At 44.3% G+C, this 24108-nt stretch overlaps 1 protein-coding gene across 1 annotated transcript in view; it reads left to right on the forward strand.

Annotated features, from left to right (window-relative positions):
- Positions 1-1397: 1397 nt before the first annotated feature.
- Positions 1398-24108, forward strand: part of LOC308257792 (guanylate cyclase 2G-like) — a gene marked incomplete at its 5' end in the record, with an annotated part of 43447 nt that continues 20736 nt past the window's right edge. Inside the window, 12 exons of the mRNA XM_080687862.1 lie at positions 1398-1781; positions 3161-3509; positions 5269-5378; positions 8844-9029; positions 10365-10509; positions 12128-12263; positions 13357-13466; positions 14137-14300; positions 16565-16702; positions 18215-18298; positions 19034-19138; positions 19884-19955. Of these exons, the coding sequence (XP_080543988.1) occupies positions 1398-1781; positions 3161-3509; positions 5269-5378; positions 8844-9029; positions 10365-10509; positions 12128-12263; positions 13357-13466; positions 14137-14300; positions 16565-16702; positions 18215-18298; positions 19034-19138; positions 19884-19955 (1983 nt within the window). The remainder of the gene's footprint in view (positions 1782-3160; positions 3510-5268; positions 5379-8843; positions 9030-10364; positions 10510-12127; positions 12264-13356; positions 13467-14136; positions 14301-16564; positions 16703-18214; positions 18299-19033; positions 19139-19883; positions 19956-24108) is intronic.

Here is a 24108-nt window from a genome sequence, read left to right on the forward strand (position 1 = left end):
CACCCATTGGGAGTGCTCCTTTACTGAATTCCTTCTAAACATGAGGCACTGTGCTAGGCAATTACATAATTGCATTGTTAAACTAATTCTGAAGTTGAGAAAACTAAGGCATGTGTTAAACTGACTTGCTTAAGGTCACATATATCTGGTAAGCATCTGAGCCAAAAAAAAAAAAAAAAAAAAAAAAAAAAAAGGCCAAGGAATTCTGCCTAGGATTAGATCAAGGATATCTTTAGACTCAGGAGACTTTACAAACAGATGCCAAATATCCTAGTAGAGGAGAGAGAGAATCTGAAGCTCGATGAAGAAGCAGTTATGGTGAATTTGGTTGGGAGAAAAGCAATTCCTGGAATCCAGAGGGTTAGAAATGGCCCCCTTAGATGAGCCTAAGGCTCAGTAATCCCACTCTGGGGATTGCTACTGAAGGAAGATGAGTAGAGAATAGTTATCAGCTCTTCTTTTCCTCTTCTTACTTCAGATTATATCAGAGCTTCTCCAACTTTAGTGTAGGTAGGGGTAATGAGTTTGTTAATTGCAGATTTTCAGAGTAAACCTAAGACTGGTTCAGAGGGTCTGGAGTAGGGCCCTGGAATCTGTATTTTTAACCATCAGGAGAGACTGATGTAGGTGGTCCTTAGATCAAGCTTTGAGTGTTAGTGTTCATTCATTAGAAGCTTCTCCCTAGTGTCCTAGGCCAGGGTGAGTAAACTCTCTCATAGCCATTAGCTCACTTATTCTAGAAAAATTATAAGATTAATGTAGTGAGTGATAATTATCATTATTATGAAGTCAACATCATCAATCATTGTCACCATCATTATCACCATTATCTAGCATAGAGGAGTGGCTCTCTTTGCCCAGGCATTGTGCTGAATGCTTGACTTGTATGATTTCGTTTAATCTTTACCATATTACTTAGCGGAAGACCTCATTATAGTTTAACTCCCATTTTATCTATCAGGAGATGAAGGCATAGGGGAGGAAGTAACATGTCCTAGGCCACACAACTAATATATGGTAGAGTTGGAATTTCAGCCCAGGCCACACTTGAGTGGTTCCCATAATTCTTAGTTAAGTAGCAGAGAGGCATCCTGGGGCTGGGGGTGAGTGGGGTTCTATGCTTTGCCCAGGACCATAACATTTGTCAGTGGTGTCACTGGGCCAATGACCAGGACCTCGTCGATGCCCTGCCCAAGCCTCTTTCTGCAAGACTGCTGCTTCTAGATGTGTTAGGACAGATTCTGAAAAGAAAAGGTTTCAGCTAATTAATGGCACTGAATAGAAACCAAGCTGTGGTCCTCAGGGAACTCTGCACTATCATTTAAGCTCCTGGCATGAGTGGTCAGGAGGCTGAGCCGCTCTGAGTTTTGCAGTGATTCCGGCGTTAGGCACTATCCATGGCTCCCTGGGCAGGTGCTGAGGCCCCACTTCGATCTGGGCTCTGTTTGGGGGTTGCATGCCATGCTGCCCACCCAATACTAGTTCTAACACTCTTTGCCAGTGTGTTGGTGACTCGGCTTGAGGCTGCTAAACTCACTGTGGGCTTCCAGGCTCCCTGGGACATCTCCCACCCATTCAGTGTGCAAAGGCTGGGCGCAGGCCTCCAGATTGCCATGGACAAGGTCAACTCAGAGCCCGCGGACCTTGGAAACTTCAGCTGGGAGTTCACTTACACCAACTCAACCTGCAGCGCCAAAGAGTTTCTTGCTGTTTTCACCAACCAGGTCCAGAGAGAACAGATTTCTGCCCTGTTTGTACCAGCATGCCCAGAAGCAGCAGAGGTATACAACCTTCTAGAAACTCTGGCTGAGTTTCCATTGGAAGGGGTGGTCTTAAAGATGATGGGACAGATTTAAATAAGCCCTTTACAAAGATGGCGTTATTAAAATAATAATATGTAAGTCTTGGGTACCATTTTTTTTTGAGATGTCATTAGACCATGTAATTAAAACAGCCAACATTCTCTTTCAAGAAAGCCTTTCAAATCAATAATTGTAAGTTGTTGATGCTCACTAACAGACTTGTTGACCATTTGGGCTTGGTATTGTTGTACATAGACTTATTTTTTATTTTAATGCTGCCAGCCACATGGCTCAGAAAAATTAAGAAGAAAATTAATGCTTAATTTTTAATTGAAAAATATCTTCGTGTAAGTTTTCCCTTGGTGTGTGTAAGAAATTATTCAGTGACGGTAAAAGTAAGTGAGAAAGAAGAGAGTAGGACCGATTGTAATAAGCTGGACAAGCAACTGAGAGACACCAATGACTTGTATCTGTTTAGCTAATGGGATTAATTTTGTGGAAGTCCTTGGGTAGCTTATGCTTAGGTGTTGATGCCAAGCCTAAATAGGAAGGAGCATCACAATTCTCACTCTCAAAAATACTGCAGAACTATCATTAGTGGGTGCTGTAGAATTAAGTTCATGTTTTAATTGGATTTTTTTTTTCTCCTGAAATTCCCCATTTGACACACACTGTCCAAAGCCTACCCATTTTTCACAGTCAAGCTCAAATGCCATCAAGCCTTTGTTCACCTCTCCATCCTCACCTCTACATCCCTAATTCCCAAATCAAAAGTAATTTCTTACTCTTCTAAAGTCTTATAAAGATATTGTCTATAGTGAATGGTATATTGAATTATAGTAGCTATTTTTGTATGTCTTAGATCCTGTAATAGACCATAAACTCCTTTAAGAGCAAGGTCTGAAAAATGAATGAGAAATGAATAAGGAACAAATTAAGAAAGAAACACTAAGAGAATGAATAGTAGCTTTGACTGTGGGCTCTGGGTCCATAGTGTCTGTATTCCAATCCTGCTCTACCATTTGTTAGCTTTGTAACTTACATCTCTGTGTTCCTATGTTTTTCATCTGTAAAATAGGGTAATGATAATACCTACCTCATAGAAATGTTGTAAGAATTGAGATGATATGTGTAAGCTCTTAGCAAAGTGCTTGGCACATATATCATCGTTATTCTTGTCCTCTGAGGTCTTGCATCCTCACGTTGGCTACAAGACATTATCATCAATATTCCAAAAGACAGGCTCCAGCATGACCCATAGAGTCACTGAATTAAAAATTCATGCAGATATCTCACAATGGGGTTTGAGTATAGCATAAACTCAATTATGAGAAGTCATCCTTTTGGTTACTTTCAAGGTTATTGGTTTGCTGGCTTCTGAATGGAATATCCCCGTGTTTGACTTTGTTGGACAATCAACAACATTGGAGAATGACTTCTTGTATGATACCTATGTGAAGCTTGTGCCACCCATGCATGAACTTGGTGATGTGCTCCAGAAAACTCTCCAGTACCTGGACTGGAAACACGTTGGGATGTTTGGAGGACACTCTGGGACTTCCTCCTGGGATGGAGTGGGTGAGCTGTGGAGGGTTGTAGAGAATGAACTCAAATCCCATTTCACCATCACTGCCAGGATCAGATATACCAACAATGATCCAGCCCTCCTGCAAGAGAATCTTAGGAACATGTCAGCAACTGCCAGGGGTAAGGAGAAAAGAATCTTCTATTGCTTATGTTTGGAGAGACAAATAGGAAGAGCAGATAGAAACCCTTTATTTTTCTTTGGGTGTAAAAAAGCAGATAGAAACAGGGTACAAAGTTAATGATACATAAAAACAATTTTCCTTTTGGGTCAATATCACCATCACCAACTATTTTTAATCTAAAGCGAAATTTTGTATGCTATAGTGTTATGATTCAACTAGAGGCCCGATGCACGAAAATCCGTGCAAGAGTAGGCCTTCCTTCCCCTGCACCAGCTTCCCTCTGGCACCCGGGACCCAGGCTTCCCTCCTCCGACTGCCCGTAGGCACCTGGGACCCAGACTGGCTTCCTTCGGGCCTCCTACAGGCACCCGGGACCTAGGCTGGCTTCCCTGCGGCCCCAGCTTCGTCAGGAAGGACGTACAGAATGATGTCTGGTCTAATTAGCATATTATCCTTTTATTATTATAGATGACTAAGCTCTGGAAGCATATTCCAGGTGGGTTGGGTCCTGGACTTGGGCTGTTGTTCAGAGCATGGGCTCTGGAGAAAGACAGCCTAGGCTTGGAACCAACCTCTAATACTTTCTAGCTGTGTGATCCTGGGCAAATACCTTTACCTCTCTAGGCCTCAGATACCTTATCTGGAAAATGAAGATAGTCATCAACTGCCTACCTCACAGGGAAGTAAGGATTGTATAAAGTCATGCCTGTAAAGTCTTTAGCACTGTGTCTGGACATAGTAGCTGGGCAACATATGATATCAATTACGTTGGTTTTGGTGTTTATAAGGCTCTATTTTCTTTTTTAAAAAATGTGTTTTTATTGATTTCAGAGAGGAAGGGGGAAGGAAAGAGAGATAGAAACATCAATGATGAGAGAGAATCATCAATAGGCTGCCTCTTGCATGCCCCTCACTGGGGAATGAGCCCACAACCTGGGCATGTCTCCTGACTGGGAATCGAACTGTGGGTCAATGCTCAACCACTGAGCCACAATGGCCGGGCATAAGGCTCTATTTTCTAGCTGGATTAGTACATACTCCTTTCTGTTCTTTAATAAACTAAGCCTTTCTAGCCTTGGCACTTTGGGACTTGCTGATCTTGGCCTGCAGTGCCACCCACAACCCTGTTACCCGCCTCTCCTCCTTCCCCCATGATTCACTGGTATACTGTCTGCCTGACTGTCAGCTCCCTGAGGGCAGGGGCCTCTGCCTTGCTCATTGCTGTATCCTGTCCTTAGTAAACACAGTGCTTGGCAGATGGTTGTAGCTCAGATAAATACATTATAATTTACCTCATTTATTTCATTTGTGTGTCCTCAAAATGCATGCTGATGTGTTTAAATGGAAGAAAAGTACCATGGCCTCCCTCTCCCCCCACCCCCCATTCTACCTAGAAAGTCTGGGTGCTTCTGATTCTAGGTCCTCCTTCAATTTCTCCTGTGTGGCTGGTGATTAACAAGCCAGATCTATTGTTCAGAGCCAATGAAACAGAGAAATGGGAGCATAGAAGTGGTCTTAACCTTTTTGACTTGTATTTTGGGAGAGAGCTGCAGCTAAGACTTCAGTTCATAGGGTAAATCTGCCAATGGGTGCGCTGCTGGTGCTACACTCTGGGAATAGTTCGGACATTCCTCTTTCCAGAAGCATGCTCAGGGAAAGAAAAAGTTCATGTCTCTTTGGGAGCAGTTTCAGGCTAGACTTTAAAAAGCATATGATCATGTGCAATCAGCTGACTCTGTGTTTTTCCCCTCTTATAGTTATTATCTTAATCTGCAGCTCAGAGGATGCGAAAATCATTCTGCTGGCTGCAGAGAACCTGGGACTCCACACAGGAGAATTTGTCTTCATTGTTTTGCAGCAGTTGGAGGTGGGTGCCAATGACCCCCAAATGGCTCCTGCAAGAGGTAACGAGTATGGAGCACTGGCTATGTGCCAGATGCATTAGCTCACTGAAGACTCACCACAACCCTAGGAGGCAGGCACTCTTGTGCCCTCATCCTAAAGTTGGGAGACTGGGCCTGAGCTGGAAGAACTTAGCCAGAGTTCTCTTGCCCAGTTAGTGAGTGGTTGATTGAGGCCTTGATAGTCTGTCAGCCCACACCAGCTGAGGAGGAACTGTCGCTCTTAGCATGTAGCTGAGACCTCCCCTAAGGACTCTCAAATACAGGTGGCTCCCACTTTCTTTCACAGCCACCTCCCTGTGTCCCTGTTGGGAATCCTAAGAAAGGTCTGGAGAGACCAGCATACTGGTGGGTGAGGCCATTCTTGGGTGACTTGGTTCGTTTGGTCATGATAAGAATGGCTAAAATGTACCAGGTGCCTCCCGTGAGGAATGAGTTACACATTTTACATGCACGGTTGCACTTAATAATCCCAAGAGCCTTGTAAGATAGATCTTATCAGTATTCAAAATTACAGATAAAATATTGAGGTTTGGAGAAGTAGGATATTTTATTCAGGATCTCAGAGCTCCTGAGGAGCATAGCTGGTCACCCAAACCAGGTCTTTTGGACTCTGGGGCAGAGCCCTTTGAGCACTTGAGATGCTAAAACTCATGTCAGCTCACACCACTCTGTGGGGAGATACTTTTATTTACTGTGTTTTACAGATGAGGAAACCGGGGTCTTGAGAGGTAAAATAACTTGCCCAAGGCCACATGACTACTAAGAGGGAGAACTGGTATTCAAACCCCAAGGGGCTGGCCTCAGAGTCTGTACATTTAAACATGACTCTACACTAGCAGGCCTCTGGAAAAAGCCACTTGCATTTAGATATGGACACACTGTGTAATTTTCCCAGCAGTTTTATCTTCCTAAAATGAGCTTTTTACATGGTCCTAAGAAGTTGAAATGGGGCAAAAGAGTAAAGGAAGATATATAACAATGTCCCAGATTTCTTTTATATTTTTAATTTTACCTTTTAATTACAGTTGACATTCAATATTATTTTATACAAGAGACCCAGTGCACGAAATTCATGCACTCGTGGCAGGGCGGGGGGGGGGGGGGGGTCCCCTCAGCCTGGCCTATGCCCTCTCACAGTCCAGGAGCCCTTGGGGGATGTCTGACTGATGGCAGTTGGGCATCCTTAGTGCTGCTTCAGAGGCAGGAGAGGCTCTCACCACTGCTGCTGCACTCGCCAGCTGTGAGCCCAGCTCAGGACTTCTGGCTGAGCAGTGCTCCCCCTGTGGGAGAGCACTGACCACCAGGGGGCAGCTCCTGCATTGAACGTCTGCCTCCTGATGGTTCCTGCATGTCATAGTGACTAGTCGTTCCACCGTTTGGTTAATTGGCATATTAGCCTTTTATTATATAGGATTAGTTCCAGATGTATAGCATAAAAGTCAGACAGTTATATAATTTACAAAGTTATCCCCCTGATAATTCTAGTACCCACCTGGCACCATACATAGTTAATACAATATTATTGATTATGTTCCCTATGCTGTATTCTACATCCCCATGATTATTTTGTAACTACCAATTTGTACTTCTTAATCCCTTTACCTTTTCCATCCAGGCCCCCCCCCTCCTTAACCAACCTCCCATTTGGCAACCAGCAGTCTGTTTTCTGTACCTATGGGTATGTTTCTGTTTTGTTTGTTCATTTATTTTGTTCTTTAGATTTTACATATAAGTGAAATCATATGGTATTTGTCTATCTTTGTCTCACACTGATTTCATTTAGCATAGTACCCTCTAGGTCCATCCATATTTTCACAAATAGTAAGATTTCATTTTTTTTTATGGCCCAGTAATTGTATACATGTACCATCACTTTTTTTTTATCATCCTGTCTATTGATGGGTACTTAGGTTGCTTTCATATCTTGACTATTGTAAATAATAACATAGGGGTGTATATATCTTTTCAAATTATGGTTTGGATTTCTTCAAATATATACTCAGAAGTGGAATTGCTGGCTCATAATTTTTAATTATTTTAGAAATCTCCATATTGTTTTCCACAGTGGCTGTACCAGTTGCAGTCCCACCAACAGTGCATGAGGGTTTCCTTTTCTCCACATCCTTGCCAACACTTGCCATTTGTGAAATTGTTGATGATAGCCATTCTGATAGGTGTGAGGTGATGTCTCATTGTAGTTTTAATTTGCATTTCTCTGGTGATTAGTGACATTGAATATCTTTTCATATGTCTATTGGCCATCTCTATGTTCTCTTTGAAAAAGTGTCTCTTCAGGTCTTTTCCCCATTTTTTAATTGGATTTTTTTGGGGTGGCAGGGGAGGGGTTGGTGTTGAGTTGTATGAATTCTTTATAAACTTTGTAGTGTCAGCTGTCATTTCTCTTCTATCATTTCTGATTCTATTTATTTGGGTCCTCTTTTTTTCTTTTTTCTTTTTGGTGAGTCTGGTTAAAGGCTTATCAATCTTGTTTATCTTTTTAAAAATCAGCTCTTGGTTTCATCAATCTTTTGTATTGCTTTTTTTAAACTCTGTTTATTTTTGCTCTGATCTTTATTATTATTTTTTCTACTAATTTTGGGCTTTGTTGTTCATTTTCTAGTTCCTTTATGTATAAAGTTAGAATGTTTATTTGAGATTTTTCCTGTTTCTTAAGGTAGTCCTGTATTGCTATGAATTTCCCTCTTAAGACTGCTTTCACTGTCCCATAGATTTCGGTTTGTTGTGTTTTCATGTTCATTTTCCTCAAAGTATCTTTTGATTTCTTTCTTGATCTCATTGTTAACCCATTTATTGTTTAGTAACATGTTATTTAGCTTCCATGTGTTTGTGTGTTTTTCCGGATTGTTTTTTCTTGTAATTGATTTCTAGTTTCATACCATTGTGGTCAGAGAAGATGCTTGATATGATTTCTTCTTAAATTAATTTTGACTTTTTAAAAATATGTATATTTTATTGATTTTAGAGAGAAGGGGAGAAGGAGAGAGACATCAATGATGAGAGAGAATCATTGATCGGCTGCCTCCTGCACTCCCCTCACTGGGGACTGAACCTTCAACCCTGGCCTGTGTCCTGACTGAGAATGGATCCGTGACCTCCTGGTTCATAGGTCGATGCTTAACCAGTGAGCCACACCAGCTGGGCAATTTTGACTTGTTTTTCGTTCTAGCATGTGGTCTATACTAGAGAACGTTCCATGTACACTTGTTATTTATTTATTTGTTTTATTGGCTTTCTTCTCACTGCTTCGATGCCAGCTAGAAAATGTGGGCCTTTGAAGACAGGCCTTCTGGAGTCATTGTGTTTCCCAGGATTAGGATGTAGAAGTTCAATTTCAACCATGACTTGACACATTTCTGTGCTCAGAGTATATCCTACAGAATGACTACACTGATTTCATTATATTGCAGGACAGTTTTTGGAAGGAGGTATTAACACATCAGAATGGGACACACTTCCTCACCATCTATGAGTCTGTGCTTGTCATCACCCCCAGCTTCTCTGGAGAAGGTCCTGGAGAGGAAGGCTTCCGACAAGAAGTCTACCAAAGGCTGAGGGGGCCACCTTTCCACAGCTCCATCTCTGCAGAGGAGCAGGTCTGAAATAGGGTCTCACTGCACAGGTCCCTGCCTTCCCTTTTCTGAGGATATTTGTGTTTGGCTTTAATATTCTCCCTCTTACTTCTCCTCTTCTTTACCCCTTCCCCCCGACACACACATACTTCCTCATCCTCCACAGCTGAGCATAAACAGTGGTCTGCTGCTATCTTATGAAGTCTGCACCCCTGGACTACAGAGGAGGATAGAGGTTATTGGGTTACTGAATGGCTTTTGGAGTCAGAGATCCGGGCTCCATCCTAATGCTACTATTTACTATCTGTGGGACCTTGAGGTGAATTCCTTAACCGCCCTACACCTCAGTCTGTTCACGTGAAAAGTGGGACTGATAATGACATCTTCCTCCAGCCTGTGGTTTTGAGTACCTAATAACAGAGCACATAGAAGCAATAGAATAGAAACCAGTGGTACTCAGACCATGACAATGTCCTTTCCTTTCCCAGGATTGAGAACCTGAATGGAGCAGTCAGAAATGTGGAGCTAGAACAGGTCAAGGCAATCAGATGGTCTGGAACAGAGAGAAGTCAGGAGAGAGAGGATCAGCCAATGGGTAGTCCCAGTGTGTGTGGGCTGATGGGGCAAATGTCTGATACCCACAGAGAATTTGTTACAGAGAGACCGTGGGCCAGAGCTGGAGCTACTTCCTATGGCAGGCCACTGATGACAGGGGTGCCATTAGGAACAAGGTGGCCAATTGTAAATCCCAACACACAGGAAAGATGATCAATCAATGAATATTCAGGAAATTGTCTATTAAGTGTCAGCTTTGTACCAGGTTCTATGTGCCTACCTTTTAGAGGACACTTGCATGTTTGTTGTCTAAATGAACAGACAAGAACATGTATTAAAGACCTACTATGTGCCAGGTAGCACAATAAGTAGAATATCCTGCCTCATTAAACTGTGCTTCTACTCACCAGGATAGTGGCTTTATCCCCATTTTATAAATAAGAGAGATGAGATTCAGAGAGGTTATGGAACTTACCCCAAATTTCATAGCCAGTAAGTAGAAAAGCCAGTCTGGCTCCAAAATCTACCCGCTTTCAATTAAACCATATGCCCACCCGCCTATGGCCTAAAGAGCTATTCCCAACCTAAAGGATCATGTGATCTAATTGGGAAAATGAGCCTAAAGAGAAAAAGTGAAGATTGTGATGTCCGGGTTTAATAGCCCATGTTCAGGCACGTGGAATGGATGGAGAACATGTTATACCATTAAGACGATGGAGAGAAATTCCTCCTAACTGAGCCATGGGCTGTGACTCAGGAGGCTGTGGGCCTATTTACACCCAGTATTTGCTTCCCTCCTTGAAGGTGAGCCCTTACTCTGCCTACCTTCATGACTCGGTCCTGCTCTATGCTCAGACTGTGAAATTCATGATCAAGGCTGGAAGAGATTTCCGGGATGGACGGCAGCTGGTCAGCACTCTGAAAGGTTTTAATCAGACCACATTGCAGGGTAAGTGGCTTGATTGCAGGGGTGGAGGGTGGGAAGGTCAGAACTCAGGCCTGCCTCTCCTGTCAGTGGGGATCTGAGCAGGTGAACATGTGGTTTAAGGCCTCATTTCTGACCCACCTCACACTGAGTTATAGATTTCCTCTTTCTCGTGGAGATTCCAGTCTTCCAGAAAGGGGAAGGGGAGGTTTGAGGTTAAACCTCCCAGTGGCCACAGTCCACTCTTCCAGCTTTATACAAAAGGCTGCCCAGACCAGCTGAGGGGGCCTCTGGGGCATCTTATCCCTTCCTCCTCCCCAGAGAGTCCCTCCCACAGCTGCTTTCAAACTGGTCCACCAAGAATAAAACTCAAGAGAGTGGGACCTGCCGCTTGGGGTTACTTCCATGCTCCTTCCCATGCCATCCCTCCCTGATGGGGCCCTGGCCTCATTCATGACTCTCCATCTCTAAAGATGGGGCCAGTCCCATTTGACTTTCCTTATTAGGGCGAGGATAGGCTTGGACTTGGATGTGAACTCTTTTGAAATCACCCTGGGAGCTGATCAACTATGTCATCTTTCTGTACTCCAGTTTTCTCATTTTGTAAGATACAGATAATACCTCCTGCCACATGGAATAATAATAGCCAGCATTTATTGAGGGCGTAGCTTAAAGCAAGCTGGGTGCCAAGAGCTTCGGCATGCGATCCCACTTAATCCTCATACATGCCATCAGTTAGTAGTACTATTACTACCTGTATTATAGTACACAGGTGAGTAATCCTGGGGTAGAAAGGCTATGTATTTGTCCAAAATCACAAATTTCCTACAGGATGTGCTCATTCAATGATGGCTGCTTATCTAGGGGTCTTGCCTCCAAGCCCTGCTTGTTAGGAGTGGATGATGGCCCCTGCTCTGCAGGGTCCCCTGGGACTAGGTGTGTGAAATCACTGTGACCCCCACATGCCGGGCATATAATAGGTGCTTAATAGACGGCAATTGTGTGCCCTGTCCCCAGGGGGGAATAAATCAGCAGTAAATCCTGTGTCAGACCACGGGCTCTAGTTTGGGGTGTGGAAGAGCTGAACTTGACTCCTCCAGGATCTCGGATGTGTGTTTTACGCATGAGGTTGACCACATCCTATGTGAGAACAAAGAACACAGGGACCAGGACTGAGTGCCAGGCCAATGCCTGGGCACAAACCGAAACCGGGAGGAAAGGGGAGAACAAAGCTTGAAAACTCAGCCCTCAGGGCCTGCAGTTGGGGAGGAGGATTGTAGCGCCTGGAGGAGGCAGCTGTCCCCAGTCCCAGCAGCTGCCTCCATGTTATTTGGCCTTTTTGGATCGCATCTGATTGTCCTTAAGAAGCATAAATCTTGGGTTTCAGTTGGAAACTTTTTGTAAAAAGCATAGGCCTAACAGAACATATCTGCCTGTCCCCAGCGGCCCTTGAGCCCCACCAAGGTACCACTGAACTTTTTCCCCCCACTCTCCTCCTTGACTCTCTCTCAGATTCCCTGAAACGGCAAAAAACTCACTCTGCTTTTGGTGGCTGCTGGGGAGGGGGCGTGGCTGGTCTGAGTTCGAGTCACGAGTCCCTCTTTTTCTCTCCTTAACCACTTGCAGTCTCCTCTCTTTTCAGGAGTCACCGGCCCAGTGTTTGTGGACTCCCAGGGAGAAAGGTGTGTGGATTACTCAGTCTATGCCTTACAGAAATCCAGCAACGGGTCCCTCTTCCTTCCTGTTCTTCGCTACGACAGCTATCAGAAAGAAATCAGGTACTGGGGGGACGTTTCTTCGAGTTTAGAGCATGCTGCAGGAAGAGACCTGGAAGGAGAGGGGGGCTGGGGGCTTCGCTGGAAGACCAGTTTGGGATCCAGCTCCTAGAATCCACTGCACATTGCCTGGTGCGCTCTGAAGGATTGACTTTGGGTCTTTAAGGTGACCTTGCCCTTGATTGTGGGATTAGCTCAGCCACTTCTGATTCATCTAATTGCACCTCTGCAGGGGCCCAAGCTTCCTCTGCTGCTCCAGCAGGGAACATCACCTGGACCATGGTCTCAGAGAGAGGCCCTGGACCAGGGTGGTGGTGGAGCACAGCGCCCCCTAGAGGGATGGGAGCTCAGTCAGGGAAACAGACTCCTCCAGTCCGCCTGCCTCCAAAACAGAGAGCCCTATGGACAGCAAGACCTGGTACCCAGGAAGCTCTGGAAAAAGTCTGTTTTCATCACTCAGCTATAATGAGAAAACTGAAAGGAAACCTAAAGCTTAATTCCATTTCTACCTGCCTTTACCGTCACCACTCCCAGTGCAGATTTGATTTGACACTTTTTCCTCTCCTACTCTTAAGGAATTTTAATGTGTCAAAATGGGTTGGCCCAGGAAATAAACTAACCATGGAGGACTAGGTCTTCAGGATTGTGGAAACGGGCATTCTCCACACAGGGGGGAGATGTTTTGCTCTGTGAAATGTCAAGGTGCTGTATAACAAGATTTGTTTCTATCAAACACGGGAGCAAGTCCCAGCAACACTGGAGAATTGGCACACCATCTTTTAAATTGGAAATGACATGGTTCACATCAAAAGATTGAATCAGTAGTTCTACTCTGCAAAAAGATATTGCTTTTCCATGAATTAGATTACCTGGAGGCTGGATTCGAAGAGCCTGGGTGAGGTGGGAAAATTGGATGGGTCAGTGGACATTTGAATTAAGAGACCAAGGCCTACTTTTTGCAAATGACATGTGTATTTCATTTGCCCTTGCTATACCTGAGGTAGAGACAAATAGAATAAATCAAATGGGCACTGACCTTTCTCCTCCTCTTCCTCCTCTTCCTCCTCCTCCTCCTCCTTTATCTTTGTTTTTGAAGACCCGTGAGGAATTTCTCTACTATTACTTGGCCCCATGGCTCCCTTGCTGCAGACAGACCTGGCTGTGGACTTGACAATGAGCTCTGTGAAAGTGAGCTTGCTTTCACAGGTCAGTATGGGCTCCTGGAGAAGGTAGCAGGAAAGGATTCTCCATAGCAGGGCGTTTCAATAGTGACAGCACTATTGACATGTTGGGTGGGATAATCTTTGTTGTTGGGGGGTGGGGGGAGGACTGTCCTGTGCTTTGGAGGCTGCTTAGCAGCATTCCTGCCTCCACCCATTAGATGCCAGTGGCAGCCTCTAGGTGGAACCACCCAAATATCTCCAGATGTTACCAATACCCCCTAGGGATCACCCACCTGCCCTGTTAGGAACCTCTGCTCTAGGGAAACCCAGCTCCTGAGATTCGAAGCTCAGGAACTTCATTTCTGAAAGTCTGGATAGGGGAGTGTTGCCCGATGGTTAGGGGTCGCGCCCTGGAATTAGATGGATCATACCTGAGAAACAACCATGAGGAGAGGACATAGTAAATGCTTAATAATAAAATGTGGTGGTGGTATTAGAAGTCCTGACTATTGTTTCTGTACAATGGAAGTGTCTATACAGAGGAAGAAGTGAGTGCAGTTGCCATGGGAACCAGAGGAAGGTCAGAAAGCATTCCTGGAAGAGCCATGCCTAGGTGGCCTTTGAGGCATCTGCTTGGCAGGGCCAGGCTGGACAGGGATGTTCTCACTTCTGCTCTTAGGCCGCCTGAGTAATGATATGTCTGTGTCCTCCAGGTGTGACTGTTATGATTCTCCTGATGACCTTCCTGGTCACTGTCTCGGGAACTGCCATCATAGGTCTGATTTTAAGAATGCAGAAGGGAAAACTGCAGAGGCAAAATAGAGACATTTGGTGGCAGATCGATTATAATGCCGTCACTATTCTGCCCCAGGACAAGGTAAGGCCACCCTTGGCCCAGACATCCACTTCCCTGCTAACTGCTGGTGATTTGTGGAAGGGACCTCCTCCAGGAGCTTATGAGAACAGAGGCCGACTCACTTATAAAGTGAGCACTTAACAGAGAGTCTCAGGCCCTGAGTTCTGGCTCTAGACCTACCGTTTCCTTGCTGAATATCTGGGAACATCATGTCTGGCCTCAGTTACTGAATACTTAGAATGATCAGGTGGTCCCTGAAGTTCCCTTCAGATCTGTTACCCTGTGGTGTAAGCTCAAATATTAAAGCTGTTTTATGGAAAGCATCTAGTTATCTTCAAAACCACATTAACTCCTTTAATCTACTGATGACTAAGACAATAAGGCTCATTTGCTCAACACACATGGGTTGCACATATACTGTAGGCCAAACAGCTCATGGCATGGGATGCACTGAGGGGAGGCAAGTGATCAGAGAGGTGTCTACACAATGAGACGGAGGGGATTCAGTGTCTCAGCATTGGGAAGGCTTCAGAGAAGAGGGGACATTTGGGAAGAGTGGGTTTGCTAGAGGTGACCAGTAGAGAAGTGTCAAAGGATATTCCACAGTGTGGAGTGCTCAGGGATGCGAGGTTTGGCACACATTGTAGAAACATGATATTATTTGATAAGTATGTAACATTTGCATAATTTCAAAAAGTATCGCCATGACTGTCTTTTATGCATATTTTAGCTGAAAACTTTCAGGTGTCTTTTCTTCCTTTCCTTTTTGTTTTGTTTTTATTATTGATATCAAATACTGCGATCTTTGCAAGCCTATATTGATTATTCTGGAGCATGTATTACCTTAGTAGAAATGTTAGTAAGAAATGTTCTTTAGAAAGATAGACTTGAGTTTCTATTCTTTAACAAAAGCTCTTTGTTCCTGGGGGACAGAGAAGGGGGAGTGTCAATTTTACTTTCGACTCAATTTATTAAAAACCCACAACTGAAATAAATTTTATTTCAAAGATAAGCAATTTTACAATTTCAGCTAGAACTTGCTTAGGAGTACATGCTACTTAAGAGATTAAGAAAATAACAGGATATGTCGAGCTCCTATTGAATCAGAATCTATGTATCAGGACAAATGTATGAATCATAAATATCTCGAAGCAAAAAAAAAAAAAAAGTTCTATCTAGAATGTAGTTGCTTTCTTAAAAAGCACCAAAGTTAGACCAAAGAATACAGTTTTGTTCTAACACACATTTAGGTTAATTGTAAAGATAAAGAATGCATTATGGGTCAAGACCAAACATCTCTCTCATGATATGTATATTTTGTTCCTGTTATATTAGCTTTATTTTTAGAATTGCAGTTTGTAGAATTAGTTCTCTTTCACTGGTATTCTTGCATATGCTATTCGTTCAATGAAAGAGTATGTCATTTAAAAAAAAGGTGGACTTGGCAGGTACCAAGCCAGGGAGACTCCAACATACTAAGACCAGGAGACTGAGGTTTATTAGTAAGTCATTTTCAAATGTCCCTGAGGGTTCTGGGCTCACTGGTCTGGTCATGGGCTGAATAATAGATTAAGGGAACAGGTGTGGTAGGAGGAATTCTCAGCCCTTCTCTTCCCTCTTCAACCAAAGCAGCTCTGATCCCCTGGTTTCTACATTACGGTTCCAGGTAAGACTCTCCTTGAAGAACAATGTTCCTTAGCTTTAAAGACATTCTCTGGATCAGGGGTGGGGAACGTCCAGTTCGTGGGCCATATAAGTCCCACAGAATCATTTGGTCGGACCCTGCCAAGGCATTAGGGGTGAGTTAATTAAACATTTGACCAACTATAGCAGGCTCATTTTTAAGTTGATAATTTTGTATGGCCCGAGAACGTTGTTACATAGATATCCAAATTACCTTCGGCAGTATAAAAGGTTCCCACCCCTGCTCTAGGTGTTGGAAGGTGATGGGGGTATTACACAAAGCGGTAACAGGGTTAGAGGCTTATTTAGGAAAATAGCTCCCACATCAGGTCACACATGTAGATAGGGGCCAGAGCCAGAACTTGAACTTGGTTAGTCTGACCCAGAGTCTGCCCTCTTAGCCATGGCACTGCCCATGGTGGTACAGGCACACGAGTGATGCATGTAGCAGTCAGGCACTCACACCTATGGTCAGAGAGATCAGGGTTCGAGTCCTGATGCTCTCATAAACTGTGCGACCTTGATACTCATTTTCCTCATCTACAAAAATGTGCAGTCTCTCCATTACTTGCTCCTGCTATTGGATGTGTCCTGTCTTACAGCCACCCCAGAGGGGCACACCTGTGTCGAGAGAGAACAACAGCCACAAGTCTAGTGTGAAGATTTCCGGGGATGTCAGCTCCTTTGTCCAGAGTCAGCAGGGGGAGGCACTCTTCCATGCCCCAGTAGGGCTTTATGAGGTACTTCTGAGAGCAAGGCGGCCGCATGAAGGGTGTGTCTCTGTCCCATTCTCTGCATGTCCCTTCTGCCAGGGCATTCTGAATAGGAGGGAGTCTCCAGGTAAACACCAGGTAGCATTCTGACTCCAAACTCATGTTTCTTAACCTTTATGTGCCTATGAATCATTGAAGGCTCTTGTTAAAATGCGGGTTCTGGCCCTAGCCGGTTTTGCTCAGTGGATAGAGGACAGTGGATCCTTGGACTGTAGGATCCCAGGTTCGATTCCAGTCAAGGGCATGTACCTGGGTTGCAGGCTCGATCCCCAGGCCCTGGTTGGGGCATGTGTGGCATCGATGTTTCTCTCTCTCTCTGTCTCTCCCCATCCCTTCCACTCTCTCTAAAAATCAATGGGACAAATATCCTCGGGTGAGGATTAACAACAACAACAAAAAATGGCAGCTTCTGGTTCAACAGGTCTGGGGCAGGGCCTGAAACTCTGCATTTCCTCCAACGAACTCCCAGGTGGTCCCTATGCTGGCTTCTATGTTAGACTCATTTTTGCCAAATAGAACGTTCTATGAATATAGTAATAGTCCAAACTGCCTCAGTCCAGCATGGTAGCCCTTACCATCATGTGACTCAAACATTAGTGTGACTGGGGCACTGAATTTCAAATTTTATGTAACTTTTACGTAATTGGCATCATAGAGGTAGTGGCTATATTATTGGACAGTATAGTCCTAGAGCAGGGGTTATTTCATTTTTGGTACTTTAGCACTGATGGATCAGTCATGGGTATGGATGCTTCTACATAGAAACCAGCAGCTACCAAAGCTGGCAGCATAGCTCCCGCCTGTCCCCTCTCACCCCCTCTACCATACCACTACAGCCGTCTGTGCCAGGCACTGAGTTAACAGTGTTCACGTATTTTAAGATTTAATCCTCACAACAGCCCCGTGAGATAGGTCTTATTTTTAATCTTCATTGTACAGATGAGGACATAAAGGCTTGGAGAGGTTAAATCCCTTGCTCGAGGTTGTATAGGTAGTAAGTGTTAGAAATGATCTTTGAACCGGTATTGACTCTTATGACCTCTACTCACTATTCCTCTGAATGATAAAGAGACATTGTTGTATAATAGAAAAAGTGTAGTGTGGAATCAGATGTTCCCATTCTGGCTGAACTCCCCACAAATGTGTGACCTTGGACGGGTTACCTAACGTCAGCCATCCCATCTGGGAGTGGGCTAATCATCCCCACGTTGCAGGACTGCGGTGCCTGTTCAATGAGTTCTTGTGTTGAGCAGCTGGCTCAGCGCCTGGACCTAGCATGGTGCCACTCTAGGGCTGCTTTGGGCAGTGAGCAGTTTCATGATCCTTTTCATAGGGCTGACTTCTTCCCAGTCTTCCTGCCCGCCCCTCCCCCGGTGCGCCCCCCCCCGCCGCCCCGCTCCGCCCCGCCCAGCTCTTTCTGAGTAGAGCTTTTTCTGGATCACCTTGAGTTAGAACATTCTGCTTTGTCTCTGGTTCCAGGGAAACTATGTGGCCATCTGCTATGTTGGTGACCAAGCAGAAGCCAGGATCAGGAAGCCATCTGTGCTGCAGGAAATCCGGCTGGTGAGGTCCCCACCCTGGGAGGAGACAAAGCTGCGCTGTTTTCAGTCCCTCCTTGCCAGCTTCCTGTTCCCACCTGGAGTGGGCGTGGCCCAGTCCAAAGGAGCATGGGTGGAAAGCAGCTTCTCCTAACTTGGCCCACCACCCTCACCCCTGACAGCCCAGACTTTAGACCTAAGATTTTTTGCCCTGACTCAGGCACCCCCAGCCTGGGATCCTTCCTAGCTTTGCTCATTTCCCTTAATTCTCCCTGGCTTTAATTCTGCATCTTCATTCTTTGTATCTGTGATGGCTGCTCACCTCCCTTGAACCTGGTCCTCGGAGGAAGTCAAGTTCATGGGGACTTCTTACTCCAAATCTGTGATCCATCATGGCCCACACACTGGCATTGACAGCCATCAACACCAGGAAGCAGGGCTGGGTCTATTTACTGTGACGTGATTTCATTTAATGCCCAGGCTAAGGTTCAACTTTGATCATTCCTCTTGTTTGTATGCTGGAGGCAGACTGCCTGGATTTACCTCCCAACTCTGCCACTAGCAAGTGGTATGATCTTCAACATGTTACTTAACCTTGGGAGCATTAGTTTCCTCATCTGTAAAATGGGAGCAGTTATATAGTTCTCACCTCACAGGATCTTTGTGAGAATTAACTGAAAGTATGTAAAGCATGTAGCATAGTCCCTAACACAGAGGACATACTATAATCATAAGCTATTATTACCATTATTATTTTCAGGTGTATGAATTAAGGCATGAAAACATTGTTCCCTTCTTCGGTGTCTGCACAGAACCACCCAACATCTGCATTATCACTCAGTATTGCAAAAAGGGAAGTCTTAAGGTAAGTACAATAGGAAATCTTACCTGAGGTTTAATTAGCAGCAGCTATTGAAGAACTTTCAGTGCTTTTGCTCCTTCATCCAAGAACAGTTCCTCTCTAGTCTAATTGCAAGACCTGAATTATCCTGTTGGGCTGCCTGCAGGGGATCAGCTTAGCAGTGGAGTTGCCAAGTATCTGGTTTCCTTTGTTCTGGATAGAAAATGGCTGGGCTTGGTTTTGTCTCCTTAGCTGTCACAGCTTCTCCTGAATTGCATTCCTGGGCCCATTCTACCTATGGGATGTGACCATGTGCTTTATGTCAAGAATAAGGAAGTGTTTATAAAACTCAAAACTGTGTAACTTTCTCACTATTGAGTCAGGTGATGATATTTCCGGGGAAATTTTTTGGCTCTGTCTCAGGTTGTATGAGTTCTGGTCAAAACCATCCAATGTAGACCTTGCTGATTTGTCAGCCTGTGGACCAAAGCGTTTCAGGTTCGATTCTGGTCAAGGGCACATACCTTTGTTGTAGGCTCCTTCCCAGCCCGGGCCTGGTGGGGGCTCATCCAGGAGGCAACCAATTGATGTGTTTCTTTCACATTGATATTTCTCTCTGTCTTTCCCTCTCTCCCTAAAAATCAACAGGATTAACAACAACAACAACAACAAAAACCATCCAATGTAATAGAACCAAACCCATTTAACATAAGAAGCTCACTTGCTTCAGGTTGAATCCCTGATGCTATTTTAAATAACTGTTTTTCAGGATGTTTTGAGAAATTCAAATAATGAAATGGATTGGATATTCAAGCTCTCATTTGCATATGACATAGTCAATGTGAGTATAACATAAGCTTATGCAAAGAACAAATACCATGGTATTTTTGAATTGTTCTGTGTCTTGGATTAAATCAAACTGTAATATTTCCCCAAAATTCAGGTCCTTCTCAGATCTCCTCTTCAAACAAAGCGATCCCACTTCTAAAATCTACCACTTCACTCAGATTTCCCATTCTTTTCTCTCTCCCTGACCTCAAGTAAATATCAAGAGAGTAAAAAATATTTTATACTAAAGTCAGAAGGGATGCTATGTTTGCCCAACCAGAAAAGAGCAGGGTACTTACATTTTAGGACAGAACTTTTTGCCCAAAGAAAATCTAATTACTAGATCATAAAGCAAGCTGAAGGATTCCTAATACTACTTCCTTTTTCCTAGTCCCCGATTTCTTTCCCCAGAAAATGGGGATCAGTGCCATAATAACCACAAAGCTGTTATACAGGGGGTGCAAATCTGTGAATTTATATATACAAGCAGAATCTTTACTTTGGGCAAAGGGGGCTGAGGTGGCTGTAAAAAGGGGGATAATAATAATAATAATAATGATGGCTAAAATATATTTAGAGCTTTTTTGGGCCTCAATACTTTCTAGCACTCTGTATGTATTAATTTACTTAATTTTCACAACAAAATATAAGGTAGACCTATTATTAGCCCCATTTCATAGATGGGAGATAAGTCAGATAGGCTATGTCATTAGGTACCCGAGGCTGATGTTCTCAACCTGGCCTAAAATATGGCTGTTCTTTCTAACCTCACTGCATCTGTTTTATCATAAGAGAGGACCAAGTCAATGACCTGGGGTTGGGTTCTGGTGAGGGAGCCCCTCAGTCCGACAACCAGCAGGGCTGGGCATCATCTCTCAATCAACAGTGCATCCATCAACCAATAGATTCCTTTGGGCAAGACCCAGCCTGGTGTGAGGGATACAAAGGCGGAACAAAAACTCTGTCCTGGAGTATAAGGCTGTGACTCCTTGAGTGACTTTGACTTTTGGTCCCCTCTCTGGATCCCAGTCTTCATTGTGGGTTAATGGATGAGGCTGGTCTCTTGACATCCAAAGTCTTTTATTGCTCGTGGATTTAATTGCCCTTTGTTTAAGGAGCTGAGTCTTAATGGTCTGTGAGACTTCAATTTCCTGGGCCTTAATGGGAAGCAAGTTAGACAAATAGAAACCTTGCTGGTTTCCTTGTGATTGGGTCTCTATGGACAACACTGGGCCAACACTGTTATTTCAGTGAACTTTATTGAGCATTTGTTAATGATTTATCTCACTCTGGGCACTTTTGCAAGAAAACAATGACTTGTTTCTACTTTGAAATGGCTTAAAATCTAGCTAGAGAAAAAAATCACAGGAAATGCACATATACAATTATTGATATTGGTGGTGGTGGAACAGTTATAAATTATTGAAGTGGTGGTGGTACAGTTACAAAATAGAAGAATATGACATAGCATCCTCTCCTACTCTGGCTCCTCTCCTCTTCCCTTCACCCACATTTCTCTTCCTACAGCAAACCCAGTGAAGTATGCTAGACTTCCAATGATCTGGTTCCTGCCCCCTTTCAAAACAGCCAACATCATTTATATTGGATGTCAAGAATTCACTCACCAAAGTCTGAATGCCCAATAGATTTAGCCTTTCCAGTGTCACCATTTGGTTTTCAAGAAGCATTAAGCCAAAGGTTTCTCTGGAGAAATGCTGGGGTGGGTGAGAATGATAATTAAAGGGGGAAATCTCCCAGGTGGCATCAGCTACCTTAGGTTACTGAGTCTATCCCCTACTCTAAGCCAGAAGGACAGCTTGGCACCTTGTTTTGGAAGGATCGCTTTCCCTAGAAATGGAGTGTGCACAGGATGGGACTGGCTAAGGAGGTCACAGCGACCTAGATCAAGGCACTTCGAGGCCAGTTACTCTGCCAGCATTCCTTGAAAGGGGACTAAAAGTAACACAATTCACTGCAGTCTCTTAGAGCTTGCAATGGGTGACCTGACATGAACACAGGCACTGGGCCAACCTCTGTGGGTCAGATTGTGCTTCTGGCCACCACATATCAATCATAAAAATAATTCCTGCCCTAACTGGTTTGGCTCAGTGGATAGAGCGTCGGCCTGCGGACTGAATGGTCCCAGGTTCGATTCCGGTCAAGGGCATGTACCTGGGTTGCGGGCACATCCCCAGTGGGAGGTGTGCAGGAGGCAGCTGATCGATGTTTCTCTCTCATCGATGTTTCTAACTCTCTATCCCTCTCCCTTCCTCTCTGTAAAAAATCAATAAAATATATATATAAAAAAAAATAATTCCTCCCCAGATTTCAAGCCCAGACCTGGCCAGTTGGAGCCTTCCTGGAGAATTCCAGAGGCAGCTCCAGCCAGGCCCCTCAGCCAGGTCTTGTTGAGTGAGTTGTACTTCCAACATGCGATTGAACTCTATTATCTCAGAACACAAACAAGCCACAACGATAAAGGAATATGCCTTCCTGACTTTTGGGGGTCAGGGGACAAGGGTGGGATACTCACTGTCCTGCAAGTTTCCTTATTGCTTTCTGTATCAGCCTGTATTGTTCATGTAGTATTGGCTTAGGGCTCTTGCTGAAGTGGGACAGTGACTCAGCCTGTCATCACTGCTGGAGGCAGAAGTGAGTCCCTGAGCTGGTGCCCAAGAGGTCCAAGGACCCTGTCTCTGGGTGTAGTAGTCCATTCAGGAGCCCTTCCTGGAACCTTGATGGCCAGTGCCTCCTTGTGGCCACGCCCATGGGTGACTTCACTTCCTTCTCAGCTGGGCTTAAGATTCATTTGAACCTGGCTGTCCTTGTATAAGGGTGTTAAGAGAATTCCTCCACAATCATTTAGGGTGCTGGGAACAGTAAAATCTAGTGGTTTAGAAGTAGATGGGCTTTGTAGGTAACACAGCCTGGTTTCTATCCTAGCTCTGCATCCACTCCTTGGGAGTAGTTTAAAACCCCAAGTTTCCTTGTTGTGAAACAGAGGAGAATATTACCTATCCCAGCAAAGGCTAAACGTGATAGATAAGATGTATTAGTTCCAAGTACTACAATGCATAGTGCAAAGTAAGTCTCAAAAAAAGGGTTTATGGTTGCTTATTTGTTCATCACGAATCCATATTACAGTATGGATGTTCCTGGAACCTCATGTCTAAAATAATCACTTCTCACCCTCTGCCCTTCATAGCCTTCTTTTATCAGCAGAGGATCAGCTGGTTGAGGGGCTGGGCCTGGGAATCACACTGCAGAATTCCCAACCCAGCTCCACTGCTGGCCGGCTGTGTGACCTGGGTGAAGTTCATATCTCTCTTTTCTCACCTGCAAAAGGAGGTTGACGATCATACTACCGACCTCTGCGGTTCACTAGGTGTTACATGAGCTAGTTTAAGTAAGGGACTTAGATGGCTACCTGGCGTAAGGTTAGCACTCTAAACTTAAAAAATGTTCCAGTAAAAGCCTTGAGAAAGAGGTGTTGTCCTTTTTGCTCTTGCTCTGAAACCTCATGGCTGAGGCAGGTGTGAGAAGACCCAGGCTACCCAGCCCGAAACAGGTAAATCAGCTCTATGACAGCCCTGAGTTGTCAGTTTTCTCCCAGCTCCCAAACAAAGGATTCTGAAAATAAATGATTCAGAGATTCAGATGAAAGATACAGAGGTCCTTTAGGTCAGTATTTTAAGTCCAAGAAACTGGCCATGTTGAATGACTATTATTGAAATGCTTCTTCATTGAAGCCTTTGAGGAAAGTAAGGAAATAAAGAGCCAAAATGGGCACAGTGGGCCCCTCCATGTCCCCAAACCATGATGGTTGGCTTCTGATGTGTAGTTAGCCTTTTCCCTTAACCTTCATTTCACTCCTTCTAGGTCTGTCCTTACAACTATCAGAGAAATGCAAACATCTGCCTCTCTAACCATGTTTCAAATATGACAGTTCTCATTTTCCAAATTGATCTCTTCCTTTCCCTGTCCTTCCCAAATAATTGTTTCCCTCCTCAACTCTAGGCCTTTCTTTAAACCTCTCTCTGCCCATGGAAAGACACACCCCTACCCTCCCTCATCTCCTTGCTGGATGAGAACAATTACTGCCTTTCTTTAAAAAAAAAAAATCAAATTAGTTTTCTTTTTTTACCATATATTTGACTCCTTTTACC

Source organism: Plecotus auritus, assembly GCF_963455305.1.
Source record: "Plecotus auritus genome assembly, chromosome: 9".
Lineage (NCBI taxonomy): Eukaryota > Metazoa > Chordata > Mammalia > Chiroptera > Vespertilionidae > Plecotus > Plecotus auritus.